At 55.1% G+C, this 27,796-nt stretch overlaps 1 protein-coding gene across 1 annotated transcript in view; it reads right to left on the bottom strand.

The window, feature by feature from the left end:
• Positions 1 to 8,065: 8,065 nt before the first annotated feature.
• SNX29 (sorting nexin 29) overlaps positions 8,066 to 27,796 on the bottom strand; it is a 464,053-nt gene continuing 444,322 nt past the window's right edge. Inside the window, exon 20 of the mRNA XM_004706258.4 lies at positions 8,066 to 9,642. Within this exon, the coding sequence (XP_004706315.2) occupies positions 9,513 to 9,642 (130 nt within the window). The 3' untranslated portion in view covers positions 8,066 to 9,512. The remainder of the gene's footprint in view (positions 9,643 to 27,796) is intronic.

Raw genomic sequence — 27,796 nt, 5'->3', positions numbered from 1 at the left:
TCAACCAAGATCCATCTGACATCAGCAATGACATCCCTGTTCCATGTCCTATTCTCAGTCCGGCCTGAACCCTGGCAGCTCCCTGTCAATGTGCTGCGGGCTGATTGTCAGCAATTTTACTGGCATGTCATGTGATATCAGAGATACTGTTCTGTACCTTGAGTATTCTGTTCCTCAGAATGGGCACAAATATGAATCTCTTCGAGTCAGTTGGCCAAGTAGCTGTCTTCCAAACCCTGGCATACATGAGTGAGGGCGTCCAGTGTTTCCTCAGCCTGCCGAAACGTTTCCCTTGGTGTGCATCGCTTCCTGGACCTTCATGAAGCTTGAGCTTCTTCCTTCAGCACCATTGGTTCTTGCTCACATGCTGTCTTCTGGAGAGGTGGACTGTTGACGGGCTCTTTTTGGGACACTGACTCTGTGTATCCTTCCATTTCCCTTTGGACGCTTCACTCATCCTTCAATATTTTGCCCACGGGATGTTTCAACGTTGCAACCTGAGGCTTGAATTACTTCTCGAGTTCTTTCAGGTCCAGGTGTGCTGAGCACGCTCTTTCTTCCCTGTAGCTTTCTTAACTCTAGGTCTCTGTACATTTCATTTATAATATTTGGCTTTGTCTTCTCAGGCTGCCCTTTGAGACTTTTTATTCAGCTCTTTGACTTCATCATTTCTTCCATCTGCTGCAGCTACGCTACGATGTAGAGCAAGTTTCAGAGTCTCTCTGACCTCCACTTTGAACTCTCTGTCCCTCCTGACTTTTCAGTGACCTCTGCTTTCTTCATGATGATTTTGACGTCATCCGGTCTTCCGTCATCAGTGTTCAATGCAGCAAACGGTTCCTGAGATGTTTTCAAAATTCAGGTGCGATAAACTCAAGGTTGTATTTGGGCTCTCGTGGACTTATTTTACTTTTTTTCAGTTTCAACCTGAACTTACATATGGGCAATTGATGGCCTATTTCACAGCCAACCCTGGACTGGTTTTGATTACAGATAATGAGCTTCTCCATCATCTCCTCCCACAGAAGCACTCAATTTGATTTCTGTGTATTGCATCTGGAGAAGTCCACGTATATAGTCACCTTTTGTATTGTTGAAAAAAGTATTTGCTACGAGAAGGTCATTGGTAGTCTGGCGAAGTTCTATCGTCAATCTCCAGCTTCATTTCTACCACGAAGGCTATATTCTCCCAGTAGAGTTCTTTCCTGTTTCAACTATTTGCATTTCAATTGCCAATCATTATCAATGCATCTGGATTGCCCATTTCTGACGGAGAATGTTTGTAGCACTTTTAAATGTCTTCACAACTAGCTTTAGTGTTTGGTGCAAAATATGAGTATGATTGGATTTTGTTAAAGGGTGATAGATCTAATACTATCACAGACAGCATTGTACTTCAAAATAGATGGTGAAATGTCCTTTTGACAATCAGTCCCTCTGTATCATGCCATTCCTGGCCTCGTAAACCATATGATCTTCTGACTCAAACTGGCCGATGCCCCAGTGCATTTCAGCTGGCTCAGGCCTAGGGCATTGAGCTTCACGAGCTTGATCTCACTTCTGACGGCTCCCTACTTTCCTAGAGCCATGCTCCGTACAGGGCAAGCTCCCATTACTCATAGGTCTTTGTAGCTTGTTTCTTCTCAGTTTGGGTTGTGCCCATCAGCAAGTGAGGATTGCGAAGGCTCCACTCCCACAGGCTCGCTCTGTTCACATCACATGGTCAACTCGACTCTGAAAGTATGGCCAGAGTGCTCCTGAGAGGCAAGGATGGCAAGACTTCATCTTACGTCCTTTGGACATGTCAGAGAGGCCAGTCTCTGGAGAAGGGCATCACACTTGGTGAAATAGAGGGACCGCGATGAAATGGATCGACAGTGAATGCAGCCATGGTTCAAACCTAGGAATGGTTGTGAGGCTGGAGCAGGGCAGTGTCTCGTTGTTGTGCATGGCAGGCCACCGACGACTTGATGACTCCCGACAACACAAGACCACGGCTGAGCCCATGGCATGCATGTACCAACTGTGCTTCTCCATCCCTGTGAATCTGTGGGTGGGTTTGCTCGGCTACCCTATTGCTGTGCTATAAATACTCACTAATTTGATGGTGAGCCTGTACGCTCTTCCTGCCTCTGGCCACTGTGCATAGTGCATCGAATGAGCACTGGGCTCTGCTTTGGAGACTTGTGGGCATGTCCCTAGAGGGGACCGCTGGGCAGATGGTCGCTCCACTTTTAGTTTTCACTCCACACTGTTTTCTACAGCCGGCTTGGATTCCCCCCAGCAGTGCATGGGGGCTCCGATCGCTCCATGTCCAAGCCAACGCGTGCTACTTTCTTTTAAAAATCTTAGCCATGCTAGGGGGTGTGAAACCGTATCTCACTGTAGTTTTGATTAGCATCTCTGATGCTTAATGAATGTCTTCTCATCTGCTTGGTGGCCTTTCGAATGTTCACTTGGTGAAATGGCTATTCAGGTCTTGTGCCAATTTTGTGATTGGGTTACTAGTCTTTTGTTGTCAATGTTTTACATGTATTTTGGTTATTTTATTTTTACTGAATAGATGATTTCCAAAGATAATCTCCCAGTTGGTAGCTTGTCTTTTCTGTTTTGGGTCTTTTGGTAAAGAAAAGTTTCTATTTTTTTTTTAATGAGGCCTGTGTTATTCTGGGCAGACTAGAGAGGAAAAAAATCTAGGGAGACTCATATAAGACAGAGCTTTATATAAAAGAACAATTGCATATTAAGAAAACATCCCAGCCCAGTCCAGATCAAGTCCATAAGTCAGATATCAGCCCATATGTCTAATACCAGTCTATACATTCCTCTTCAGACTCAGGCAACACGTGCGATGATGCCAAATGCAGGAAATTCACAGGCCAGTAGGTAGAAAGTCTTGTGGATCTAGTGGCAGTGGAAGCATCTCAATGCTGGTGTGGGTCTCCACGTGGCTCCTCCAGCTCCAGTACTCTAGCATAACTCCATGTGTCTTGTCAGCAGGAATGTCTTGTGGGGAGTGAGTGTATCTGGCCTCCAGTGAGCTATTTATCTCTGTGGCACCTCCAAATGAGGTCATCAAGCTGCGACCTGGTTGACAGGTTAGACTCCACCCCTTCACAAGTTGACAAGAGATTATGTAACTGCCTCAAGGCCTTATTTTGTTTTTGCTGCTTGTGCTTCTGTGACATGATCCTCTGTGACTGCTGCCCTTGCCTTTTCTCCTGAGAATCCGATGGTTGGAGCGTGCACATTGGTGTCCTTCATTCACTTGTGCACTTCTTTGTGCAGGGTGGAGGCATGCATCTGTTTCGTTTTTCTGCATGTGGAAATCCAGTTTTCTCAGTGCCATTTATCGAAGGGCCTTCTTTCCATCTAATTGCCTTATGAATGTCACATCTTCAAAGGGTTCCTCGGTGGGGCCCGCTGTTGTGGGCTCTGGGCCCTCCTCCTTTTTGTTGACCCTGGACTTTACCTAGCACGACGCTCTTCTCCAGGGTGGGTGGTGAGCTTGGCCAAGGCTGGGTTTCTGTCAGGCAAGAGTGACAGGGGCCAGGGCATATGGGCCGTGGGATCCATGTGGCAGAGAGCAGCCACGTGGGAAGAGGACCAGGTCTTGAAGAAGCTGAAGAGATGCTGCAGCAGCACTCTCAGACACGGCCTCCAAGCCGACGCCGACTCACCGCAACCCCGCAGGACAGGGCAGAACTCCCCCTGTGCGTTTCCGAGCCCATCACTCTGTATGGGACTCGAAAGCCCAGCCGGGTGGAGTTTTGAACTGCTCACCTTGTAGCAGCAGCAGCAGCAGAGAAGCTCTCGTCTTAAAGAGGCCCATATGGCCTGAAGGAAAGGTCCCGGGCAGGAGAAGTCAGGCTGTCGGTGAGCCCCGTGAGGTGAGGGTCCTAAGAGGAGGCCTAGAGGATTCTGTGGCTGAGGCTTTTCGTGTCAAAGGGATTGGTGCTTTTAAGGCTGGGAGTGGAACTCGGGATCAGGGAGAGCATGGGCCCTGGAGAAAGAAATGGAAAGGCCCAGCCTCCACTGGAGAGGGCTGTTGGGGACCAGGTCTTGAGAGATGGGCAGGAAGCCAGGGGCTTCTCTGAGGAGAGGCTGAGCATAAGGGAATGTGGCTGGCACACACACACACAGGGTTCTGCAGATGGGGAGGGCGGGCAGCTGGATAATCCAGGGGTGGGCAGGACGGCAAGGCCCTGTGCCTGTTCCTTGCCTTTCAAGCTGCTTGGCGTCGGGCGGCCAGGACCATCTGCGCATGCCCATTTCATCCCTCCACCTTCACTGGCTGCCCTGTGCTGGCGCAGCCTGCACACCACTGGGTTTTCGGAGGTTGGCTTATCTGAGGAGCGCCAGGCCTCTCCTTTGAGGCACCTGTGGTAGCCTCGTGCCAGCCTTTTGGGGGCAGTTGAATGTGTGCGCTCCCCAGGCGCATTGTAAGCAAAAGGGAGGCTGAGGGGTGTGGCGTGCCCCTCCTCATACCACAGAGCCCCTAGAACAGTGGTTCTCAACCTGTGTGTCATGACCCCTTTGGGGTCGAATGACCCTTTCACAGGGGTCGCCTGATTCATAATAGTGGCAAAATTACAGTTATGAAGTAGCAGCGAGAAAATCATGTTAGGGTTGGGGGTCACCACCACATGAGGAGCTGTGTGAAAGGCTCACGGAGGCCTGAGGAAGGGGAGACCCGCTGCCCTAGAAGGATGGCTTGCCCTTTCCTTTGGCTCCCCAGCCCCATAGCACTGGGCTCAGGGCTGCAGGCATGCCCCTTTGTGGGTGGCCCCACTGAGACCAGGACACCCCTTCGACTTGAGGGTACAAGTGTGTGGCCTGTTATCACAGCCATCTCGGGATGGTTCCCAACTACTGCCATTGAGCGAGTGCACTGGCCTTGCAGGGCGGGTGGACACTTATGACAGGACCAGTTGAGTTTCAACTTAAATGCTACTTTGGCCTTGTCCCCCTGTCAGAGGAGCCCTGGAGACATAGTGGTGAAGCATTCGACTGATAACCCAAAGGCCAGTGGTTTGAACCCCCCATCCCAAGGGAGGGAAACGTGGCAGCCTGCGCTGGTCTAAGGGCAGCCTTAGAAACCAGAGGGGGCTGCTCTGTTCTGCCCCATGGGATCGCTGAATAGGAACTGACTCGATGGTAAGGGGTCCGTGGTCCGGGGCTATCAGGCCATGTCCACAGCCTCTGTAGCTGTCCTAACTGAAGGGATGCTCCACTTTCAAGTGCACAGAGGCTGCTCACTGCCCCACTGCACACGGGACAGCCTGCGGCACAGAACCGTCCTGACCCGGCGTCAGCAGCCTGGTACAGCTGTTTGGATTCCTGGCTCCGCTCTTCTTCCCATTTATTCCTCAGGCAGGCAGGGGCAGGGGCAAACCTGTACCAACTTGTGTCCTTCACCCAGAAGTAGAGCCCCAGAAGGAGGAAGCCTTACCGGTCTTGTCCCCGTGTCTGGCCAAAAGGCCTGAACATGTTCCCTCTGACTCACAGCGACCCTTCCGGGCAACTAGAACCCAGAGAGTGGGTTCTGGTTCCCGCACTTTTCGGTGGCGGGAAGCGCTTCAGGGCTCTGTGTGTAGTCCCGACTGCCTTCTAGTCCATTCTGACGCAGAGCGACTCCTTCTCCTTGAGCGGCTGCTGGGTTTGAACCGCTGAGCTTGCAGCTAGTAGCCCAACTGCACCACCACCCGAGAAGAACGTTTCATATATGAACTTACAAATAGGAACCCCAGTGAAGTGTTTTCCTGGATGGAATGTTGACTCTTCAATTTATCCAGTTTGCCTAGTCATATACTTATCTCAAAATGGGAATTTGCTGCTTTTTGGTTCAAACAAAGCTGGGGTGTGTTTAGTTGCTGTGAGCCGACTCTGCCTGGTGGTGAGCGCCGTGCCAGAGCAGCACTGCCTTGCTCGGCTGCGCTCAGCCGTGCTCTGTATGGAGGCAGACTGCCGGGATCTTTCCTCGGTGGTTCCTGGTTAGCATAAATCGATGCTCAAGGATTCCATGTAGAACAGTGAGAGACCTTCCTCGGATACTTCGTCAGGGCCTCCTAAACGTTCACCTAAGTGCCCAGCTGTAAAAAAGACCCAAGCCCAAGACTCAAAACGGAATCTGTTATAAATCTGGTTTTATTTTACAATATTTATTTATTGTAAAGCAGTGTATTTCAACCAGAGTGTAACAAAATGACCACAGCTTATTTCAAAAGAAAATTTTAATACAAGAGGCTTTAGAAAATTAAACACATTTGTTTAAAAAGTTTATTGTGTAAACTGTTAACAGAGGAGGGTGGCTGGGTGGCACATTTGCATACATCTAGTCCTTATTTACATACCAACTGCCCCCTGTGCCCAGAGGCCATCTCCCTTGGGAAGCGTAGTAAGGGTCCGACAGGAGACACGATATGACCACTGCAGAGAAAGATGCTCTTTCTAGGTCAAACCCTAGATCCTAAAATCCAGGCTAGCTCCTACCCGGAGATGCCTGTGGTGGGGGCTCCAGACTGGATGGGCAGCACCTGTGTCCTTCCCTGGGGTTGGTGAGGGCACTGCTCCCGCCTAATGGTGGGTGATCGAGCACTGAGCTGCCCACAGGTATCTTGTCCCTGCAGCCCCAAAGGCAGCCGATTAGCTCCAGGAAGGTGACTTTCAAGTGATGATGGATCAGCACTTGGGCACCCACTGAGCAGCAGGCTCCCTGGGACCCAGAGGGTGTGGGTGTGGGGGGTGTCCTCCCTCCTAAGCAGAGTCTGACTGGGCCCAGAAACCCCTTCAGTGTGGGCTCAGGGTTTAGGGACAAGAGCAGGGCTCCCACAGGCCCCCAGCATGGCATTGTTCATATGTGGCTAAGGAATGGGCATTCCGGGGGTTGCCTGGCAGCATTCTCATGAGTGCGGACAAATGCTGGCAGGCTATGCCCACGTCAGGCCACCCTCCCATATGATCCAGATTCCCCAGCTGACTTTTGAAACATAATCAAGACTGGCTGTGAGAGAAACGTAAAATGAATGTTGGGGCACAGAAATGTTAGATAAAATATAGTGCTACAAAAGCCCACCTGGAAGAAGCACACTAGCCTGTGTGATCACGAGGTTCGAGTCAGGTATCAGGCATCAAAGAACAAAAAACCATATCATTGTGTGTTCCCTTTCCCTATATGATCACTGAAGACAAAGGCGGTGCATAAGCAAATGTGGTGAAGAAAGCTGATGATGCCCGGCTATCAAAAGATATAGCATCTGGGGGTCTTAAAGGCTTGAAGGTAAACAAGTGGCCATCTATATCAGAAGCAACAAAGCCCACATGGAAGAAGCACACCAGCCTGTGTGACCACAAGGTGTATCAGGCATCAAAGAACAAAAAATCATATCATTGTTAATGAGGGGGAGTGTAGAGTGGGGACTCAAAGCCCATCTGTAGGCAACTGGACATCCCCTAACGGGAGGGTTGCAGGGAGGAGACAAGCCAGTCAGGGTGCAGTATAGCAACAATGAAACATACAACTTTCCTCTAGTTCTTAAATGCTTCCCCACCCCCACTCCCTATCATGATCCCAATTCTACCTTACAAATCCTGCTAGACCAGAGGGTGTACACTGGTAAAGCTAGGAACTGGAAACACAGGGACTCCAGGACAAATGACCCCTTCAGGACCAGTGGTGAGAGTGGCGATGAAGGTGGGGGAGAAAGGGGGAACAGATTATAGGGATCTACATATAACCTCCTCCATGGGGGATGGACAACAGAAACGTGGGTAAAGGGAGATGTCGGACAGTGTAAGATATGACAAAATAATAATTTATAAATTAACAAGTGCTCATGAGGGAGGGGTAGTGGCGAGGGAGGGGTAAAATGAGGAGCTAATACCAAGGGCTCAAGTAGAAAGCAAATGTTTTGAGAATGATGATGGTAACAAATGTTCAAATGTGCTTGACACACAATGGATGGATGTATGGATTATGATAAGAGTTATACAAGCCCCCAATTAAATGATTTTTAAAATATACATACAGTGCTACAGTTGTGCAAACTTCGCACAGAAGCCAATCTGAAAAAGCAAATATTTAATGCTTGCTTTAATGAAATAACGCACAACACTGATTGGCCAAAGCGTTTCGGACGACAGGTCTGTTTGGTGGCGGCAGCTGGCCTCCCACAGAGCGACTGTCGCGGGTGAGACTCAAGTGACCCTGGCAGGACTTTCTCAGGCAGAGGTGGTGAACGCCCCACCCCAGCTCCAGGCTCAGAAGCCAGCCTGTTTCCAGGGTCACCTTCAGGCCTTGCGCATGACTGCTTTCAGAGTAAAGGGCCAGGCTGGAAGGGACCGGGCTGGCGAGTGGTCTCTGGGCTGTGCAGGTGGCGCTAAGTCCCTAAGAGAAGCTTGGCCACTGACATGAGTGGCGAGGGTGGGGTGGTAGGCCAAGGCCTGGGACCTGGTCCAGTTTTGAGGGTCTAGACAGCCCCCATGTCAGGGAGGGAGAGGGCAGTTTCTCAGATGTCACCTGTGGGCATCAGAAGACAGGCCAGCCTCTTCTGGGCCTTCCGCCAGGTGGGGCTTGGAGTAGGAGAGTCACTGAGGGGCAGTGGGTCTTTGGATCCAGGCTGAGGGTGGCACTCAGTCCCCTAGCTGGGCGACTCTCGTCCTTTTTGGGGGAACCAGGTGGCCCCAGACGGCAGGACTGTTTTGGGGGGCATTCCCCAGTGAAGGCTCTGAGGTGCTGTGGGACACACACCATTAGCCGAGTGGGTCTCCTGATCACTGAGGGGTGCAGCGGAAGGGGCCTGGTGCGGGATGCAGGGCAATGGGGAGGTGCTCAACTCCAGGCAGCACAGCCCTCGGCCATGCTGGCCAGCGGCAGGAAGCAGGCAGGGAGACTTGCGAGCCCCTTCAGCGCTGGGCTGGGCGGTGCACACGAGGACGGCGGGTGGCCTGGGTCCTCTCTCCTCGGGGGGTGGGGGGGCGGGGCCTCCCTGCAGGGCTGCCCTCTGCACACTGAAACCTGTCCACACGTTCGTCTCTCAGCCTTTCCTCTGCTGGACAGCAGGCCCGGGCTGCTCACCCCCGAGGCTGCAGCCAGCGGGTGGGGACATTTCCATGATTGGGGGGGGGGGGGCGCGGGCCCCTCCGGCCAAGCTGCCCGTCCTGGCCCCAAGTGATGCCTCCGAACGATTTCCCGGGGAGCGCGCAGGGAGAAGGCGCCTCTTGTCGCTCCCAGATCCACGCACGCAATCCCTTCCCGAGGGCGAGGCCTGGTCTCCCACGTGGCAGGTCCTTCCTTAGGCCAAGAGGGGCCCTATGTCCACGGGAGCGCCTGTGGTCCTCGCAGGCCCCCAGCTTGTGGCAGGCAGTGACACCCGATCTGTCCAGCTCTCGGGGCAGGGACCATGGGCAGCGGAGACTGGCCAGTTTAATGGGGTGTCTTGTGACCAGCGGGGAGATGTGGTCTCGGGGGTCACTGGCGGCCCATGTGGCCCGTGTCTGGGGTGCTGTTGAGGTCAGAGGTCGCCACTCTGGGGTTCTACGTTGCGTGTCTCCCGGGGGTGGCCTCGGGACAGCTTGGGGAAACGGGAGGCCACTTTGGGGTGACTGTTCTTGTTGAGTGGTTCTCCGGCAGGCGTGACGTCACTGCAAGACAGGGAGGGTCTGATTATGTCAGCGCTCCAGGTTCACGGGCTACAGGAGGGCAGGCATGAGGCCCCCAGAGCCGGGACCCATGTTTCTATGTAAATCCCACCCCGCCCACCCCCAGCCGTGTGTCCGGGCTACCACTACGGACCCTACTTTGGGGGACGAAAGAACGTCCCAGCTATGATGCTTGGCCCCACGGCTCTTTGGGGAGTTCCTCCTAAGGGACAGGACACCTAGGGGCTTTTCAGAGTCTGTGGCATCAGACATGTGGGCTAATATCGGACTGACGGACTTGATCTGGACCGGGCTGGGATGTTTTCTCCATGTTCAATTGCTCTCGTAGAGAAATCTCTTCCTTATACACATGTGCGTCCATGGATTTGTTTCTCTAGTCTACCCAGACTAACACACCACTAGAGCTCAGTGCCGTGGTCATGGCCCACTGAGGGCGACCCTATAGGCCAGGGCAGAAATGCCCTGTGTGCTTCTGAGACTGTAACTCTATGGGAGTAGAAAGTCCCCTCTTTCTTCCTGCGACGCACCTGGTGGTTTTGAACTGCAGACCTTGCAGTTAGCAACCCAATGCGTAACCAGCTACTCCAGCAGGGCTCTAGAGAAAGTGTGCTCGCAGTTGGGAGGTTACTATACATTTAAAGTATGTATGGTAATGAAAACCCAAGCAGACTAGGGCCTCCAGTCTCCAAGCGAGAGGGTTGATCGCAGCTGCTTAGATGCCGGGACGGACCCCAAGCCGGGCATTGAGCCACGTGCGATTCACAGCAGCCCGCAGTGGCCAAGGTCACCTGGAGTGACCCGAGGCCAGGAGGAGCTCCCTGCTGTGACAACTGGGAGAGGAAGCAGGGGCCAGGCAGAGTGCCTGCTGGTGCGGGGGGGCTGGGGTGTAAGTTCCCAGAGGCACTTAAGAAAGGTTGGCCCTCAGCCCCTCAGCTGGCCACTGGGAGCCCCAGGGAGCGCTGTCCACATAGACACACAGGGGCCACCGTGAGGCGGGGCCACTGACAGCACGGGGGTGGTTTGGTTCACTATGTAGGATTGGGGCTCGGAGCCAGGCCGCTGGCCTCCGTTCATCTACTTGCCTGGGCCTCAGTTTACTCATCTGTCAGGAGGGACCTCTCAACTCCACCTGCCGTCACCACCTGGTGTCTGTGTGATTTGTGCCCTGGGCTGTGATGAAGGCAGTGTGTCGCATGCCCTGGGTAAGTACCAGGACAGCCACTCAGAACCCAGGATCTGTGCCAGCGGTGAGTCGACGGCCTTGGTGAGAGGAATCGCCGAGAATGTGAGAACAGCTCACCAAGGCAGGAGGGCCGCTGGGTCTGCAGTCACTGGGAGCTGGACAGCTACAGGGCTATGCCCCATGAGCTGGCGGGGTGGCAATATTGTAACGAACAGTGTCAAGAGATTGGGGGGTGGGGGTAAAGCTCACCCAGTGGTGCTGCAGAAGGCAGGCCTGGTGACCTGCATCACTGGAGACGGACGGCCAGGGGAATGCAGCGGGGAGGGAGGGGCTCTACTCTGCACGCCTTATTGGATCCTTATAGCACCTGAGGAGGCAGGGTGGGGTCTACTCTGTACCTCTGGGCTGCCTTGAATTGGAGGTTTGAGGCGAGTATCACTGGGTAGAATGCTCGCCTGCGTTCAATTCCTGGCCAGTGCCCCTCCTGTCTGTGCCCCTCCTGTCTGTGAGGCGAGGAGGCCGAGTGCCACGGCACAGGTTCCAGGGGCGCTTCCACACTAAGGCAGACCAGCAAGAGAGACCGAGTTCTGAGAGTCACCAATGAAACGCCCCATGCCTCTCAGCCTTACTGCCCTGACACAGAAGGCTCCCACCCTCATGTCCATTCCGACCCATGGCGACCCTACAAGGCAGGTTAGACCTGCCCCGTGGGTTTCCAAGACGATCCTTCTTGAAGGGAGCAGCCTCATCTCTCTCCTGTGGAGCAGCTGGTGTCTCTGAACGGGTGACGCTGCAGTAGCAGTCCAGTGCGTACCCCCTTAGGGCTTCTCCGAGACGTGAAGGTGGCAGTAAGCAGTGCTGTACTGCCATCCCAGGAAACATCCCCGTGACTGCATGCGACGCTGCCACAGAGGAGACACAGCGGGGACAAAGGACCCTCAGACAGAGAAGTGAGTCCCCTTGCCTCCAAGCAGCCACATTGCCAGGACGGTCTGCTACACAAGAAGCACGTCCTCTAACGGCACGCTGCCGGGTGGCTCTGACTCACAGCGACACGGAGTACAATAGAATGGACCACCTCTGACATGCCATGTGCTCACTGTCCATCTCATGTCATCTTTGCCATGAGCACGGTACCAAGCCAAGACAGGGGATTCCTCTTGTCTGTGTTGCGCTCATGGGGTTTAGGATGGTCCAGCCCATGAAAGATCAGACAGGCTTCCAGTGAGTCAGTGCTGGCTCACAATGCCCCCAGCCCAGTGCTGAGCAGCACGGCATGCCCGGGGCTCACAGGGTGTGCCCTCTTGGAAGCAGATCACCAGGCATTTCTTCTGAGGTGCCTCTGGGCGAGTTCAAACTGCCAATCTTGTTGTAATTAAATGCTTAACTATTTGCAGCACTAGTGCAGAATAAATGCTTGTTGGATGGGTGGACACATGGAGGGGGGAGGAAGCAGGAAGAGGAGGAGAGTGGTGGGTGGGTGGACAGCAGAAGGAAGGAGGCCTGTCCCTTCACGGTGCCCCTGCTCAAAGTCTGGTGACTGTAGGTGGCCTTCGGGACCTTCCCTGGTGCAGACAGCTGCGTGTCCCTGGGGAGGAGCAAGCTAATCTAATCTCACCATATAGTATTTTAGGTTCATTTTAATTCCTTTATTTTCATGTATTTTGAAAGCAATCTTAATCATTTATATTTAAAATTTCCTTTAATAAATGTACTCACAGGGAAGGTAGCTGCTTAAACGTCTCTGTAATTTTCTCATCATGTTTTCTTAGTTCTCTAGTCAAAACAACAGCGCTGATCCCAGTGGGTCTGTGAGTATTCAGAAGTAAGGGCCCTCTCCTCTGTGCTGTGCGACTGTTTATAATTACTGGTCGATCAATCTAGGGTGTATGGCTTGCACCTCTACCCTGGTGGACGCGGGCTGGTAGAGAAACGCCTCTGGTCCCCGTGTCCCCCCATCCTCCCTGTGGCAGGGGGCGGGGGAGGGCGGCTGTGCATGAACATGTGGCTGAGTGACAGAGGCCAGGGCTCCCATCCTGTGCATCTTGGTGCCACACAGCTCTGGTCCCGATAGTCACACTCAGGTCTCCCCCTGCCCAGCCCACGCTCTCTCATCTTTGTCCACAGGACCATCGCTCATCAGTCCAAACGTGGCTGGAGTCTCTTATTGACTCTTCCAGCCACCGAGGCCTGTGACCAGGGGTCCCTGGTGGCATGTAGAAATAACGGAAACCCTTCCCCGGGCCAGCTCCCTCCAACATGACAACGCCAAGGGCTGCCCATGTGTCAAGGCCAGGTAGCAAGATGCAGCTTCAGAGGAGCCAGGCGCCCTTGGGCACCATGGGACCAGGCCTCCTGCCCCCAGAGAGACTAGGAATTGACCTGGGAACTCCCTGAGGCCAGACCCCTGGGCTCCAGCGCTGAGCCAGGTGCCTGCAAGGGCCTCAGGAAATACTTTGCAAGAGACAGGCCTCCCCAAGAAGGGGCTGCAAGTCTCCCTGCCATCCTTGCATCTCCCTGGAACATGACCCCACCCTCGCCACAAGCCAGGAGGGAGGTAACTGCGGGAGAGAGGCCCCGCAGGCATGCAATGGAGCAGGCTACGGACCAAGACCTATACCGGGGCTGCCAGGAGGCGCTGCACACACCTGCCTCACTAAGAGGCCGCCAGCAGCCAGCGTCACCCACGGGGAAGTGGAGGGCGGCAGGCAGGGGCCACTGGGAGCAGAGCCGGTTCTGGGATTTTGACCAGTGTCCTGTGCATCTGTCGTTGCCTTCCATAACTTACTGCCTGAGCCGCCCCCGCCCCACCAGAGCTGCTGGGAACAGGGCAGGCCAGAGGTCCGCAAGGCCACCCTTTACAAGCACAGGCAGCCAGTACGTGTCTTTGGGGGCCACAGTGTCCAGGAAATGGCTTCTCCCTGTGTGCTAGCACACCCACCCCGCTTGCTTGTGGGCGTGGCTGTGTCCTAGTAAAACTACAGTGAACCCTTGCCACTTCGCGCTTCGACTTCCGCGGCTTCACTCTATCGCGGTTTTTGCGTAACAGCGCATGCTCTGTCATTACTGCCACTGATTGGCTCATACTGTACACGCTTGATGCCATAAATAATATAATAAATGATAAATGATAATTGTAACGTCCAAAATGTTTTACTGTATTTTCCCTTTTTCGTTTAATAAATTGGGTAATACGAGTGTAATGGTGACTAAAGGGTGTTTTTTCATGTCCTCTATGCTCTAACTACGAAAATATTTGATTTACAAATAAGGAATCCTACTTCGCGGAATTTCATTTATCATGGTAGGGTCTAGAACCGATTAACCGCGATAAACGAGGGTTCACTGTACTTACAAAACCTGAATCAGGCTCCAGGTGCAAGCGCTCTGGTAGACCGCCTTTGGCTGGTGGTCTTTACCCTGCCCATTGCTCCAAGGCGGTGGCGGCAGCTGGCAGGCAGTCAGGCTTTGTCAGCCATCTGGATCATGGAGGAAACCTGCTGCTCACCCTGTGCCAGGCTCCTGCCTTTCAAAAGTCTCTGCTGGCCAAGGTCCCCGTCTCCTGCCTGGCAGGAGCCCCTCAGGTGCCCTGGGACCTTCAGTCTTAGCAGGGTGGAGTTCTGCGTGGAGAACGAGGCCAGGGAGGCAGGTGCTGTCTGAAGGAGCAGCAGGGTGCACTCATGTATGCAGTAACTACCACCCTCTGTGTGCGCCGGGGAAGTGGGACCCCCCAAGGGAGTCATCCCGGTCCAGAAGGGCCCATGTGGCAAACCATTCACTCCACTAGAGTCCACAGGGGGCCTGGGGAGTAGGGCTACCAAGGGTCTGCCTCAGTAGCCCTGTGGTGGTGGGGAAAGCCCCCTGCTGTCTGCCCCTCACAGCTGTCCGCACGTGGACAAGGGACTGGGCCCACGCACAAAGGCAGTGCTGAAAACCAGCCCCAGCAGGGCTGCAGGACACTTTCAGGGGCGGGGGCTGTTGTCCCCGCGTGTGCGCGTCTCTGAGGGACTGCTGCTGGGACCCTCCCCACTTGCTGGATCTCGACACCCCTTCCTCAGGACTGGTGCTCCAAGTCCCGTCATCCTTCCCATGGAAGGTGCTGCTGCGTTCCTGGGAGCTCACAGGAATGGTGGCAGGCTGGGGACTCCGGCTCCGTCATACCCAGCTCTGTGCCCCTGGACCAGGCCCACCGGTCTTGTCCCCATTGCAAAGGTGGGGGGATGGTGGTGTGGCTCCTCCTTAAAGGTCAGGCATAAGGTGGTGGGCACTGAGTCATCCTCACACCATACCCACCACCCTCAAACCCATCCCAAGTCACAGCTGCCTTACAGGGCAGTGCAGAACTGTCACCTCTGGGGAAGCAGACTGCACGTCTCTCTCCCTGAGGCTGTGGGTTCAATCCATTACCCTTTCTGCTAGCGGTTGAGTGACTGACTAAACCCACCGAGTGACTGAACCACTAAACCCAGAGTGATCTGACCACTAAGCCCACCAAGTGATCTGACCACTAAACTCACAGAGTAACCGAACCACTAAACCCACCGAGTGACCTAATCAGGCGACCCACTGAGTGACTGAACCACTAAACCCACCGAGTAACTGAACCACTAAATCCATGGGGTGATCTGATCACTAAAGCCACTGAGTGATCTGACCACTAAAACCCACTGAGTTACTGAACCACGAAACCCACTAAACCTATTGTGACTGAGCTAAAGCTGAGTCATGAAGACCCTACATAGGGTCTCTAAGGTTGCAAACCTTTACCTGAAAGGCAGCTTCATCTTCCTCCTGCAGAGTGGCTAATGGTTTGAACCACGGACCTTGTGGCTAGTGGTCCAACATATATGTGATGGTGCCACTAGGGCTCCTGCTTTCACCACTAACAACTGCTTTAACATGTGCGTGCTGACAAACGAATCGCTGAGGAATCCCGGGAGAACACTCCTGTGGCATCCAATTCCCACATAAACGTTCTAGCAAGGGCCCTGTGAGGACATGGTGTCTCCAGAAAAAGGGAGGGAGAAAGTGCAGTGTCTCCACTGAACGAGAGGTCCTCAACCCACCTTTGGCTGCTCTCTCCCCCAGCCCTGCCCCTGGCCCTCACAGGGTCACCCTCTGGGTGCAGTCAGGTGGCTGGGGTCTCTCCTGGTCTCTCCTGCCCTATGCTCTTGGGAGGCCCCGTGTCAACCATCTGGGACTAGGTCTGACTTTCAGCAACTGAACCTCCGCCAACATCTTTGCAACTCCTGCTGTGGCTCTGGAACGGGGCAAGTCCGGGGTCCAGGGCCTGCCACTGGCTCATGGTATTGACAGAGGGGAACCAGAGTCAGCCTGCTGGTAACCAATGCTGGCAATGTGATGTGGCTTGAGATCTGGTCCGTTTCAGACAGTTTGCAGAAAAACCCTATGTAATAGCCACCCACCACCCACCTCCACCCCTTTGCAGCAAAATTCCCTTTCAAATTTCAGAATGTTCTGATTTAGCAAGTTTGGACAAACAGAACTATGTGGGCAAGCGGGGCCTTTTAGATAAGGGGTGGAGCCTGAGAGCTGGGGGAGGGACAGGACCGTCCGTGTGTGGAGCAGGCATCCCCTGTCCCACTGTGAAGCCCTCTGAGCCCTGAACAGACCCGGTCAGCAGTCCCTCCACTTGCCACTGAATTGAGGGTACATAACTCACCCCACTTTTCACTGATTTTTGGAACCAGCTTTGGGAGGTTTCAACCCCGCTGCTTCCTTCTGGCAAGTAGTGCTTACAGAAATAAACTTAGACTTTCTCCAATCAACCGGGGTCTGTATTTGGCTCAAACAGTGATGGGCATCAGACATTTTCTGCCAACATCCATCTGGCCTGGGCTGCTCCCTGCCCCCCTCTGACGGGGGCATGGTGAGAACATTCCCTCAGGGACATCTCTTCCAAATGTGAAGACACTCCCTCCAGTGTCTACCCCACTGGCAGGGAGAAAAAGCTACGGCATAGATCTTAGAACGTCTCCCCTGTCAAACCCACTCCAACCCAAAGCCTCATGAATCCCGCATGCCGTGTTTCTCAGTGAGATGGTCTAGCCAAGGATAGGCTGAAGACGCATCTAAAGCAGGTGATGCCTGCCAGGGAGTGTAAGGCACCTCCCACTCCACTAGGTGTGACGAGCTGGGGGAGTAGACGGCTCCTCCAGGGAAGCGTGACCCCAGGCTCAGGCGTGGAAGGCAGGACCTACGGGACGACAAGCTGCTTGCTCAAGAACCTGCCAGGGCAGTTGGTTTTGCTGACAGCAGACCCTATGGCATGGGCCCGTGTCTGCCCCCCACCCCCCACCCCATCTCTCCTATCAGGGTCCCCTTTCCCTACCTCTACAATGGCCAAAGTCAGGCCTGCCTGGGTCCAGATTTAGCAAATCCAGGTAATCTGCCCTTGGGTCATTGTTCTTTGGCTCAGAGATGAGTTGATGACTCAAGACTAGGCCAATCATAATCTCCCGTAGAGCTTTTACTAGAGTTGCCAGGAGATAGGGGGCAGATCATGTAGACTCTACCCTTGGACTTCTGCTGTAGTTAGTAAGAAGGGGACCTGGTCTTCAGGGCCTGACTCTACTAGAGGACTGTAGCTGCCAGAAGCCATCTTTCCACCAGCCAGAGCCTGCTGGAGAAGGAGGCCAATGGACTCCTGCTAATGACACTTGAACCTCTGGAGCCAGCAATTCCTGAAGCTGGCTCTATGCTGGACTCTACAGTCGCAGGAGCTAATAAACTGTCCTTTCCAGCTCGAACTAGGTTGAGTTGGGCTTATAAAGTTTGGCATGGCGGTCCTGTGGCTCTTCTAGAGGGGTGGCCACTTCACGTCTCTTATGTACCTAGATATTAGGGTTGCTATGAGATGGAATCAAGGGGCTTTCTTGGACGTGATTTTACAGTCAAGGAAATGGATTTTTGTACTCTGCCATAGAACTCTGAGGGCCCCTCAGTCTGACTGGTCTCAGCCAGTGACTCATTGTGGCCATTGGATGTTAGCCTGCATGCCCCAGCCAGAGCCTGAACAATACCTTTGTGGGGGGGCTTTTCCTGTTCTTGCGCTTGGCCACATGCCCAGTCTAGCCCCTGGGTCCTGGAAGAGTTGCCCCAGCCAGCGCAGTGGTAGCCATTCTAGACTAGCGCCGGCCAGCTGAGCTCATTCACCACCAGAGCCTCAGAGGGCACCATTTGTTGTGTGAGCTGCGGTTAAGCCACATCAGTGCATTGTGTCTGTCATACAGCACGCACATGGGCCCTGGTGGCACTACGGGTTCGGTGTTACATTGCTAACTACAAGGTCTCCAGCTCAAACTCCACAGCCCCTTCTCAGGAGAAAGATGAGGCGGATTGCTCCCATAAAGATTTATGGCCTGTTCTCATATGGTACACCCACCCAGCAGTGCCACGGGAGCAAGACCTGGTGTCCTGTTCTCAGATGGTACACCCACCCGGTGATCTGCTCTCAGATGGTACACCCACCCGGTGATCTGCTCCCAACAGTGCCACGGGAGCAAGACCTGGTGACCTGTGCCCATAAAGTTGACAGCCTAGGAAACCCTCTGGCAGCCCCCCTTGTCACACGGGGTCACTGTGAGTTGGAAATGACTCCAAGGCATGTAGCAAAACCAACAACGTGGCAACGGACAATGCTACATCATCCAATGCAATATCCCTTCCCAGTTATCCCCCTCGAACCCCACTGACATCGAGTCCGTGCCGACTCACAGTGGCCCTATAGGGCGCAGGGGAACTGTCCCTGTGAGACAAGTCTCTATGGGAGCAGAAAGCCGCGTCTTCCGCCTGAGGTGTGGCTGGTGGTTTTGAACTGCAGTTCAGCACGTGGTGCTACAAAGCCTGCCGGGCTCCCTGTCGCCCCTCGATAAAAACAAAATCAAGCCTGTCGCCATGCACTCGATTCCAACTCGTAACCGCCTGCAGGACAGTGTGGACCTGTCCCCAGAGGGTTGCCAAAGCTATCAATCTTCATGCAAGCAGATGGCCCCATCTTTCTCCCATGGGAGCGGCTGGTGGGTTTGAACCTCAGCCTGTTGGTCAGCAGCCAGGAATTTAACTACTGCACCCCAGGGTCCCTATCTTCCCCTCCCCAAGTGACTTCTGACACATCACAGCCCTGAGTAGGGTTTGTTGGGGTTGAAAGCCTCATCTTTCTCTTGCAACTGGCTGGTTGACTTGGACCGTCCAGCTGTAGTTAGCAGCCTCTGCTTAACCCATCGCACCACCAAGGTTCTATCTGCCTACAGGCACCATTTCAAAAGTGCGGGGGAGGGGCTGTGGGATGCTGTGAGGTCGCTTGACCCCGGAGCAGGGAGGGAGCCCCGATGGAGGGTGACTAGGCAGAAGCCGACAGTTCCGTCTGCGCAGGGCCTCACCCCTGTGATCGTTTGCTCACTAACTCACGTCGGATGGAGGTTATTATGCTCAAAATAACCCACTCTGCTTCCTGTCTTCCAAACAGAATTTCAAGAGGCTCCAATGTTTAAAAATAAAAGACATGAAGTAGGGCAGGCAATTGTCATCCTGTCCTTTGGAGACTGTGGGGAGTCTGCTCAGGGGAGGGAGTGAGGGAGAGCAGTGGGCTGCAGCCTGGACAGCTCCCTCTGGAAGCCCCCCTGGATGGCCTGCCAGAGCTGGGCTGCTGGCCCCACCGTCCAGGAGGCGCTGGTGAGGCCCGGGCTGCAGAGCTGGACTGGGGACCAGGCAGGTGGCCGAATAGCTCTGCCAAGCCAGCCAGGTGACCCGTGAGACACCCTCCCCGGGCTGCGTCAGGCATGCCTGTATGTCAGCTGTCGCAGCATGAGGTGGAAGAGGAGCCTGGCACCAGGTGGCTGGGCGATGCAGGGCTCTACTGTAGGGATGCCAGCAAAGGCTGTGGTGACGTAGGCAGTGAGGCGCCGGGCGGCAGGTCCAACCACAGGAGAAAAAGGCGGAGGTCTGCTTCCATGAATGACAGCCCTGGCGACCCCAGAGGTGGTTTTGCTCTGACCGAGGGAGCCGGCGGGATGGAACTGGGGCCTGGCTTGGTTTGGGCGAGGCTGGCATCTTGGTATGGATGAGGGCACAGAGCCCCAGGCTCCCAGGTCAGCTTGGCCGTGCCTGGGGTAGGAGGCAGTTAACATGGCCAGGGGAGGCACACAGGAGTCTACAACTTGACTTCTACCTGTCTCAACTCGAAGGCTGCTGCGCCTGCCCCCCCTGCAACACAGACCTGCTGCCACCAGGAGAGACGCAGCCACTACTGTGCTGCCAGTCACTGCCAGGTGCCGCCCACTCACAGGAACCCGACGGTGCCAGCCTCAAGCCGAGCGCCCCAGGGCGCAAGGGCTGCTTTTCCAGATGTGGGGTGCCCGTCCTTTCTTCCAAATGCCTCGGGTGGATCCGAACCACCAACCATTTGTCGGTACCGAGCACGGGGACCCTGCACCCTGGTAAACACCTTGCCAATCCTTCACCTCATCCTCGTGAGGCGCCCACTCCACAGAGGACGCCGCCGAGGTGCACAGCTCTGAGGGGTGGGGTCAGTCGATGGCAGAGCCGGCTGCCCTCTCACTTGGAAGTTGCATGCCAGCCCTCCATGCACCTCCTGACGACAGCGCTTCCTGCCGCCCCTGCCCAAGACTCGGTCACCGCAAGGCCTCTGGGGGACTAAGGAAGAGGGGCGCTGGACCCTTCTTACTCAGCCACCGCAGCCTGCTTCGTCTTCTGGGTCCTGCTCCTGGGCAGATGCTGGGCCCCACTGGCTGCTGAGAGAGCCTGCCAGCGGGAGGGTCATGGGCGATAGTGGGTGTCGAGCGGGTTCTAGGCACCTGGGTCCCAGGGCTCTCACGTTCCTTCGGCCTTTGTACAGCCCTTCCTTTCTGCAGCACACACTTCAGAGTGAACCCTGGGGGGTGGGGCGGGGGCGGAGTAGGGATGATGTTGGAAGCCCATGGCCGAGCAAGGGCACCGGGAGAGGCTGGAGGAGAGATGGGCAGTCAGAGCTGGGCGGGGAGGTCAGGAGGGTTTCCTAGTGCAGAGAACCACGGGCGGGAGCGTGGAGGGAGCCAATGCTGTTGGGCATGTCCGTGACGCGCTCGTGCCAATACAAGGGTGAGAGCAAGGCTTCCAACCCACACCGACTCGCTCCCCGCCACACACACACCTTGTCCCCGCTCACTGCGCACGCACGGAGCAAACGCAGCTTCACCGCTTCACCCTGCACCTGCCCCAGGGTCTGTGACTAAGAGCACTCTCTGCCTCCAGGGGCACATGCACGGACTTACTGAAAGAAAAGTTCCTGGCCTAATACTTGGCCCCCCAAAAACAAGCCAAAGCCAGCCCACTACTCTTGAATGAATTCTGACTTACCCCCAAACCAAACCAAACCAAACCAAACCAAACCAAACCAAACCAAACCAAACCCATTGCTCTTGAGTGAATTCTGACTCCTCGTGATGCCCAGAGGAGAGCGATCCCATAGGGTGTCTGATGCTGAGAGTCTCTAGGGAAGCACACAGCCTCGGCTTCCCTGCCAGCAGCTGGAGTGTTTGAACTGCTGACCTCGAGGTTTGCAGCCTGTACCCCACTACACCATGAGGGCTCCTACCTGGCAGCTGGTTGGTGTTAACGAAGTATGGTTTGTTCTCCCCACCTCTTTCTCAGCCAGGGGCCACAGGGTGGTTACATATGCTCAGTCAGCACTTCTGGTCTCACTCAGCACACCTGACACTAGGTTGGGCTCCTTCCCTGTGGGGGGCTGTCCTGTGCATGGTGGGATGACCAGCAGCACCTCCCTCCTGCCCCTCAGCAGTGACAACCAAAATGTTCCTGGGCCAGGGAGGACTGTGACATGGTGCCTGGTGAGGTCCGAGGGACAAGGTTTAGGAGGACGGGCACCAGTGGGGGAGCGGAGCAATCAAACAAGAACATCAAAAAGGCCCTGAAATAGCAGCTCAGCACGGAAGCCCTTCAGGGGGCTGCATCTGTGAAGAGAATTGTTTTCTGAAGTTAAAGGGGAGAGTGGCAGTCTTCCTGTCCAACCTCACTAACGCATGGCCAGTTTCCAGGCAGTCACAATCGCCCACCCAGAACCCACATGTCTAGGCGGCTATGAGGAGGAAACCAGTAAGAACAGATGTCTTCTCTCCTCAGGTGAGCAGGCTCTGCCCAGGCAGCAGCACAGACCACAGCAGGCAAGAGAACAGCCCTGGCACAGACTGGCCTCAGCTGTGCCGTGTCCATGGGGCAAGGTGGCTGGTGGCCAGGGAGCAGGGCCACTGTGGGCACATGGACTGGGTGAGGGGGACTGGCCTGAACAGGGACACGTTCTTGGATGCTGGGTGGACACCTGCTGACCAGCCGCTCTGGCTGATCTCATGAACCCATTTCTCTCTGGGTCCAAACTCAGGACCTCTGCACTGCTGGGGCCAGTCTACTCTTGGGCTTGGCGTCAGAGCTGCCCCAGTTAATACCGCGTCCTTGTCCCCACGGAGTGGGCTGCTGTCTGCTTTCACCCACTTCTTCACATGGCAAACAGACTACCCAGGCAAATCCCTCCTGTTCTGCCCCCGCACAAAGACTCAGACATGTGCGCCAACACACATGAGCACCCGAAGCCACTGCTGTTGACTCAAGCCCACTTCAAAGCATCCCCCTAGGACAGAGCAGAGCTGCCCACAGGGTCTGCAAGGCTGTCCCCTCTAGGGGGGCGCATGGCCACATTGGGGGTTTGGCAGGAGCTTCAACCAAGACACCACGAGGGCTCGCACTGAACATGTGTAAGAACCAGAAGGCTTCATGTGCAACTCCTGGACCTGACCTGCCTGCACCCAGGAGTGACTGTGCTCTGACAGATGACCCGGTGGGTGGGCACTGGAGGGCTCAGCTGGTGCTGGGCTTGGGAAGGGGCCAGTGCCCACAATGTCCATGCTATGAGCTCAGCAGGACATGTCATTTGACGCTGCCAGTGGACTCGGACTTGGAGTGACCATCAGGACAGAGCACAAGGGGGCCGGAAGGTGTCCCGGGCTACAATCTTTATGGCATTGTCAAGGACTGCATTTGACTCAGATCCACCTTCAACCCATGGAAGCAGCAGTGAAACCTGAAACGATGTGTTGCGGTGGCAAATCTACTGCAAAAACTCCTTTACAAAGGTGAAGGGGCAAAGATGACTAGGGTGTGCCTGAGCCACCATCAGGTGCGCGTGGAAGCCACACAATGTCTAAGGGAGACTGGAGGGGAGGGAATGGTGTTGGTGACGAATATCGACCCCCGAGGATCTGTCAATAAGTTTGCGGGGAACGCCCATTATCTTTGAACCCCATTTTCCCATGAGCCTGTAAAGCCGCCTCATAGGGTGTCACAGTCGGCCAGAAGAGGAAACAAAGCCATCTCGGAAAAAGTAGAGCTCGGCTGTTTCGTAGGTGTGAGACAGGTGCAATTTCAGTCCGGGTGCTCTGGACTTGTTAGTGGGGAGACCAGCCCCTGGAGAAGGACGGGGGATGGATTAGCACAGTGGCTACACCTCAGGGACGGAGGCTGTGCAGACCGGGCGAGAGCTCTGAGTCAGACCAACTGGGCGCCGGCCCCAAGCAACAACCATCTATGTGTTGGACCCCTCAACGCACAGGCGGGTTGCTAATGGGGGTGATCACCTGTCCTCCTGTCCTCCACCGTGCTCAAAGCTGGCTAGTTCGGGGTGCTTCCTGTGCTGCAGCTCGCCTGCTCTGCTGGGTGACGAGTGCAGGCTTGCGGTGTGTCCCTTCTGCTGCCTGGTGTCTGGTTGGCAGCAAGCTGGCTGCTGCCAGGGATGCCACCCCAGCTGTGCGCCACCACCTGCTCTGTGGGTCTGCAGCCAACTTGGCAGGGAAGGAAGAGGTCGGCGTGCTGTCTAGATAAGTGGGACTAGGTGCTAATTTTGCAGCTCTTCGCGCCAAGGGAGGCTTCTCAGAAAAATTATTCTGCAGGGCTCCCCCATCCAGCTTCTGCTCGGCCCTGCCCTAGGTGGGGAGGGGAATGGGCTTGCCCCACAGTGGCGCCTCCTCCTCTCCCCTTCCCTGGGGCCCCCTTGCCCCAAATTCATCGTGGAGAATCGAATCCCAAAGAGAGCTTCCAAATTCCAGAGAGAGATTACTCTTGAAGAATTGGGACAGAAAAGCCAGAATTCCTGGAAATTCTTGGGAATCTCAAAAATAACTACCGTATATACTCATGTATAAGCCGAGTTTTTCAACACATTTTTAATGCCGTTTTTGTGGTAAAATTAGGTGCCTCGGCTGATATTCGGGTCAACTTATACTCAGGTATATATAGTAAGCTGTTTTTTAAAATGCAACATTCTTCGTACTACTTATGCATTATTGTGCTTATCCTAAAGGATGCATGACAGTAAGTCCAGGAGTGTACAGGAGAAGCCCACTGAATGTTCTCGGGTACTATCGGGGTAATGCTGAGCTACTCTCTCCCGACACCCAGCCCCCCTGGAGGACACGGGGTTCCAAGGCTGTACATCTTGAGGGTAGCAGACAGCCTCCTCCTTCTCCCACCGCGGGGCCACCGAGTGTCCTTAGCCAAGGAAATGGAAAAGCCCGAACTCGCCGGCAGAGTCCATTCCAATGCATAGCCACCCCACAGGGCGGAGCAGAGCAGCCCCTGGGTTTCCAAGGTTGTAATTGTTGATGGGAGTAGAAAGCCTTGTCTTTCTTCTGAGGACTGGTTTTGAACTGCTGACTCTTGAGGTCAGCCAGGGTAATAGCATTGCACAAATCATGTATCAAAACCGACAATTTAAGGACTTTTAAAAATTCCAACACTGGCTGTTTCTTGGAATTCCACTCGGATAAAGACCTGTGAACAACTGCTTCACATGCAAGGTCCATTGGCTGCAGCAGACAGGCCCCTGGCACACACACAGGCCCACATACGTGGGCACATGCCGGGTACACACAGAGTGCATGCATGACACAAACCGAGCACTCACAGAGCACCCACTGAAACTTTTCCCCATTCTCAATGTCCTTTCCTTGAGACTTAAGATTCGGGGAATCATAACGTCCTGAGGAGAGCCAGGGAAGAATTCGCCTGACCCCACGTTCAGAGGATGGTCCCCACTCACTCCTGCCCAGCTCCGGGGGCGTCATTTTCGTGCATTTGCTCCCAGCCTGCTCCTCAACTGCCCCCTTGGCCTCCAATTCTCAGCCATGGGCTCGCACATTCTCTTTATTGGCTGCTGGCCCCTCTCACTGGGCTCTCCTTATCACCCAGTGAAGGCCATGCTGGTGCTGCCGGGAGGAGGATGCCCCACTGCACGAGGCACAACCCCACCGTCCCTGGCCCCCCTGCCCTCCATCCTCTCAAATACAGCCCGCTTCCTCCTGGCTGGACCACCACAGAAAGATCCCTCTACCCCTCCCCAGACTGCTCCTCACAATACCCAGCACCAGCCACCAAGATGCAGGCCTGAGCACCCTACGACCCTCAGACTGGTCAGGGCTCTCTTGCTCCGAGACCAAGATGGGGGCCCTTCAGGGCATGGCTTCCAGGGGCCCCCCGAGCATTGGCCTGGTGCTCGTGTGTTATCTGCCCAGCTGTGACATGCCCCTGTCCTCAGAGTCGGGATGCGCTGCTAAGAGCGGGGGGCCCCCTCAGGATGTGGATGTCCCAGGGAGAGAGATGCGGATTGCTTTCCGGTGGCCTGACAGAGCACAGGACTCAGGTCTGCAGAGGAAGCCAGCCAGCGACACCACACTACGCGGCGGGCCGCGGAGCTGTGTGCTCGGCCTCCATCGGGCTCACGTCTGTGTAGACAACTTCTGCAAAATGACACAGGAAAGGGCAGCGATGTCCTGGGGGTGGGCTGGGCCGAGGGAGGCAGGCAGCTTGCTCTCTTTTCATCTTTCTGTAGGGGTTCCATTTCTTTTTTATGCCCTAAATTTATTATTGTATCCCAAATACTGCTCCCTAGATGCCCCCTCCCTCCTGTGGAGGCGCAGAAGCAGTAACCCAAGCTCCAGGCTCACTGCGGGTGACATGACAGACAAGGACTTCCGAGAGTATGCGGAGTGTCCCCGGCCCTGACATTCTGAAGCCCCCGGTTCCACGAGGCATGCTTTGTAAAAACAGCAAAACCACCCTGGCTGCCCTGGAGTCGATGCTGACTCACAGTGACCCTACAGAACAGAGCAGTCTGTGGGTTTCCAGACTGTAACTCTGTAAGGGGGTAGAACGTCTCATCTCTCTCACGCACTGCCACTGGTGGTTCTGCACTACTGACCATGTGGTCAGCCGCCCACGTGTCGCCCTGCTGTGAGTTGAAGCTGACTCCATGGCCACCACTGTCAACAGCATCACCTCTCCCGGTGTGGCCCGATGGCAGCCTAGGTCCCGTGCAGCCAGCGCTCCTTCAGTGTCTGCTGACATGAGCGTGGGGCATGCCGTGGCCACATCGGTGGCAGCCCCACTGGGCAGGATGCGTCACTCAAACCCCTCTGACGAAGCCTGTCTCCAAGCAGAGGCTAGTCACCCCGCCCTGTCACTGTCGGCATACCCACACCAGCAACTCCGCCTGCCAGATCCCTCCAAAGTATCCCCACTGGACCCTCCCCAAATCCACTCTTCCCCCGACCACATACAGGTCACACCCCACCCTGCTCCATACTTGCCAACGGCTTCTCAAACTGCTTGGCTGAATCCCAATGTCACTGGTAAAAATTACCATTCATGTACCCTCTGACGAACTTGGAGGTGGGGGTGGTGGTACAGAATGGGGGGAGGTTCTGTGGGAGAATTCCCACCTTCTACATAGGAGACTTGGGTTCGATTCCTGCCCAAGGCACCTCATGCGCAAGCCCACCCATCTCTCAGAGGTTGTGTATTGCTAGGGTGTTCCACAGGTCTCAGCGAGCTTCCACACTAGGAAGAAGGGCTTGGTGATCTACCTGGGACAACCAGCCTGTAATCACAAGGGACTGGTCTGAACTGTTCACAGGGATGAAGCCAGCCAGGCAGTGCGCCCCTCTGTGGCGCACGGGGCCGCCCAGAGTCGGGCCGGCTTCTAGGCAGCCGAGGGCAGTAACACCAAGTCCTGCCTGCTCAGTGTCAGAATCTCAGCCCTGCCTGCCACATCCTCTCAGAACGCCCTCCGGCACGCCCCTGCACCCACGAGTCCTGAGCCACAGAGGCTCAAGGGTAAGAATGGGTGGCTACGTGGATGGATGGAGGATTGATGAGAGACAAGGGACCATGGGGTCTTTGCAAGGATGCCCCTCCGTGTGCTCCTCCTTGGGCGCTCATGGCTCAGAGCGCTGTGTAGGCACATCTCCATAAAGGGTCTGGCTCACGACCGACCAGACGTGGTGGCCCATGATGCCAGCGCTTCACTGCCTATCCTGTGTCCACAGAGGCTAAGTCCTGGCCCTCGATTTTGGGCGATTTGCTGCTCCCCAAGTGCTGATGCTTCCCATTTGGCTGCCCATCTTCTTCAGGGGCCTCAGTGCTGAGTAAACCAGGAAAGCAGGCCAGGGGAGGCCCGGGGGGCTTCAGAAAGTTCATGGAAACATTCCATTATCTGTTCATTCCAGTTTTGCACAAACTGTTTGAAGACCCCTCCTACAGTAGTAGTAGGGTCAAAAGGCACTGAAATTTAAAGGGTATGTAACATCGTCTCACCCGCCCAGCTGGCCAGGTCAGTGTGGCCCATGTTGTATTTAGGTCTTGAGGGCCTGGCAGGTTCTGGCTAGCTCAGTAAAGCAAGGTGTTTGGGGTTCCGAAGGTGGGGCTGGCTGAAGTCCAGTCTCAGTGAAGCCCCACACTTAGGGTGGGGACTCCATCCTGGCTGAGCCCGCCCTCCCAGCAGCTCCAGTGTTTCAGATGGGGGCTGGGAAAACCCCAGCTGGCTGCACTTTCTGCTAAGAATCCAGCTGGGAATTGGGACCTGACCTACAT

This window comes from Echinops telfairi, unplaced genomic scaffold (assembly GCF_000313985.2).
Source record: "Echinops telfairi isolate 266 unplaced genomic scaffold, ASM31398v2 ScPeMD7_5;HRSCAF=22, whole genome shotgun sequence".
Taxonomy (NCBI): Eukaryota; Metazoa; Chordata; class Mammalia; order Afrosoricida; family Tenrecidae; genus Echinops; species Echinops telfairi.
Note: the sequence above shows the minus strand (reverse complement) of the source record. Positions and strands in the feature narration are given on the sequence as shown.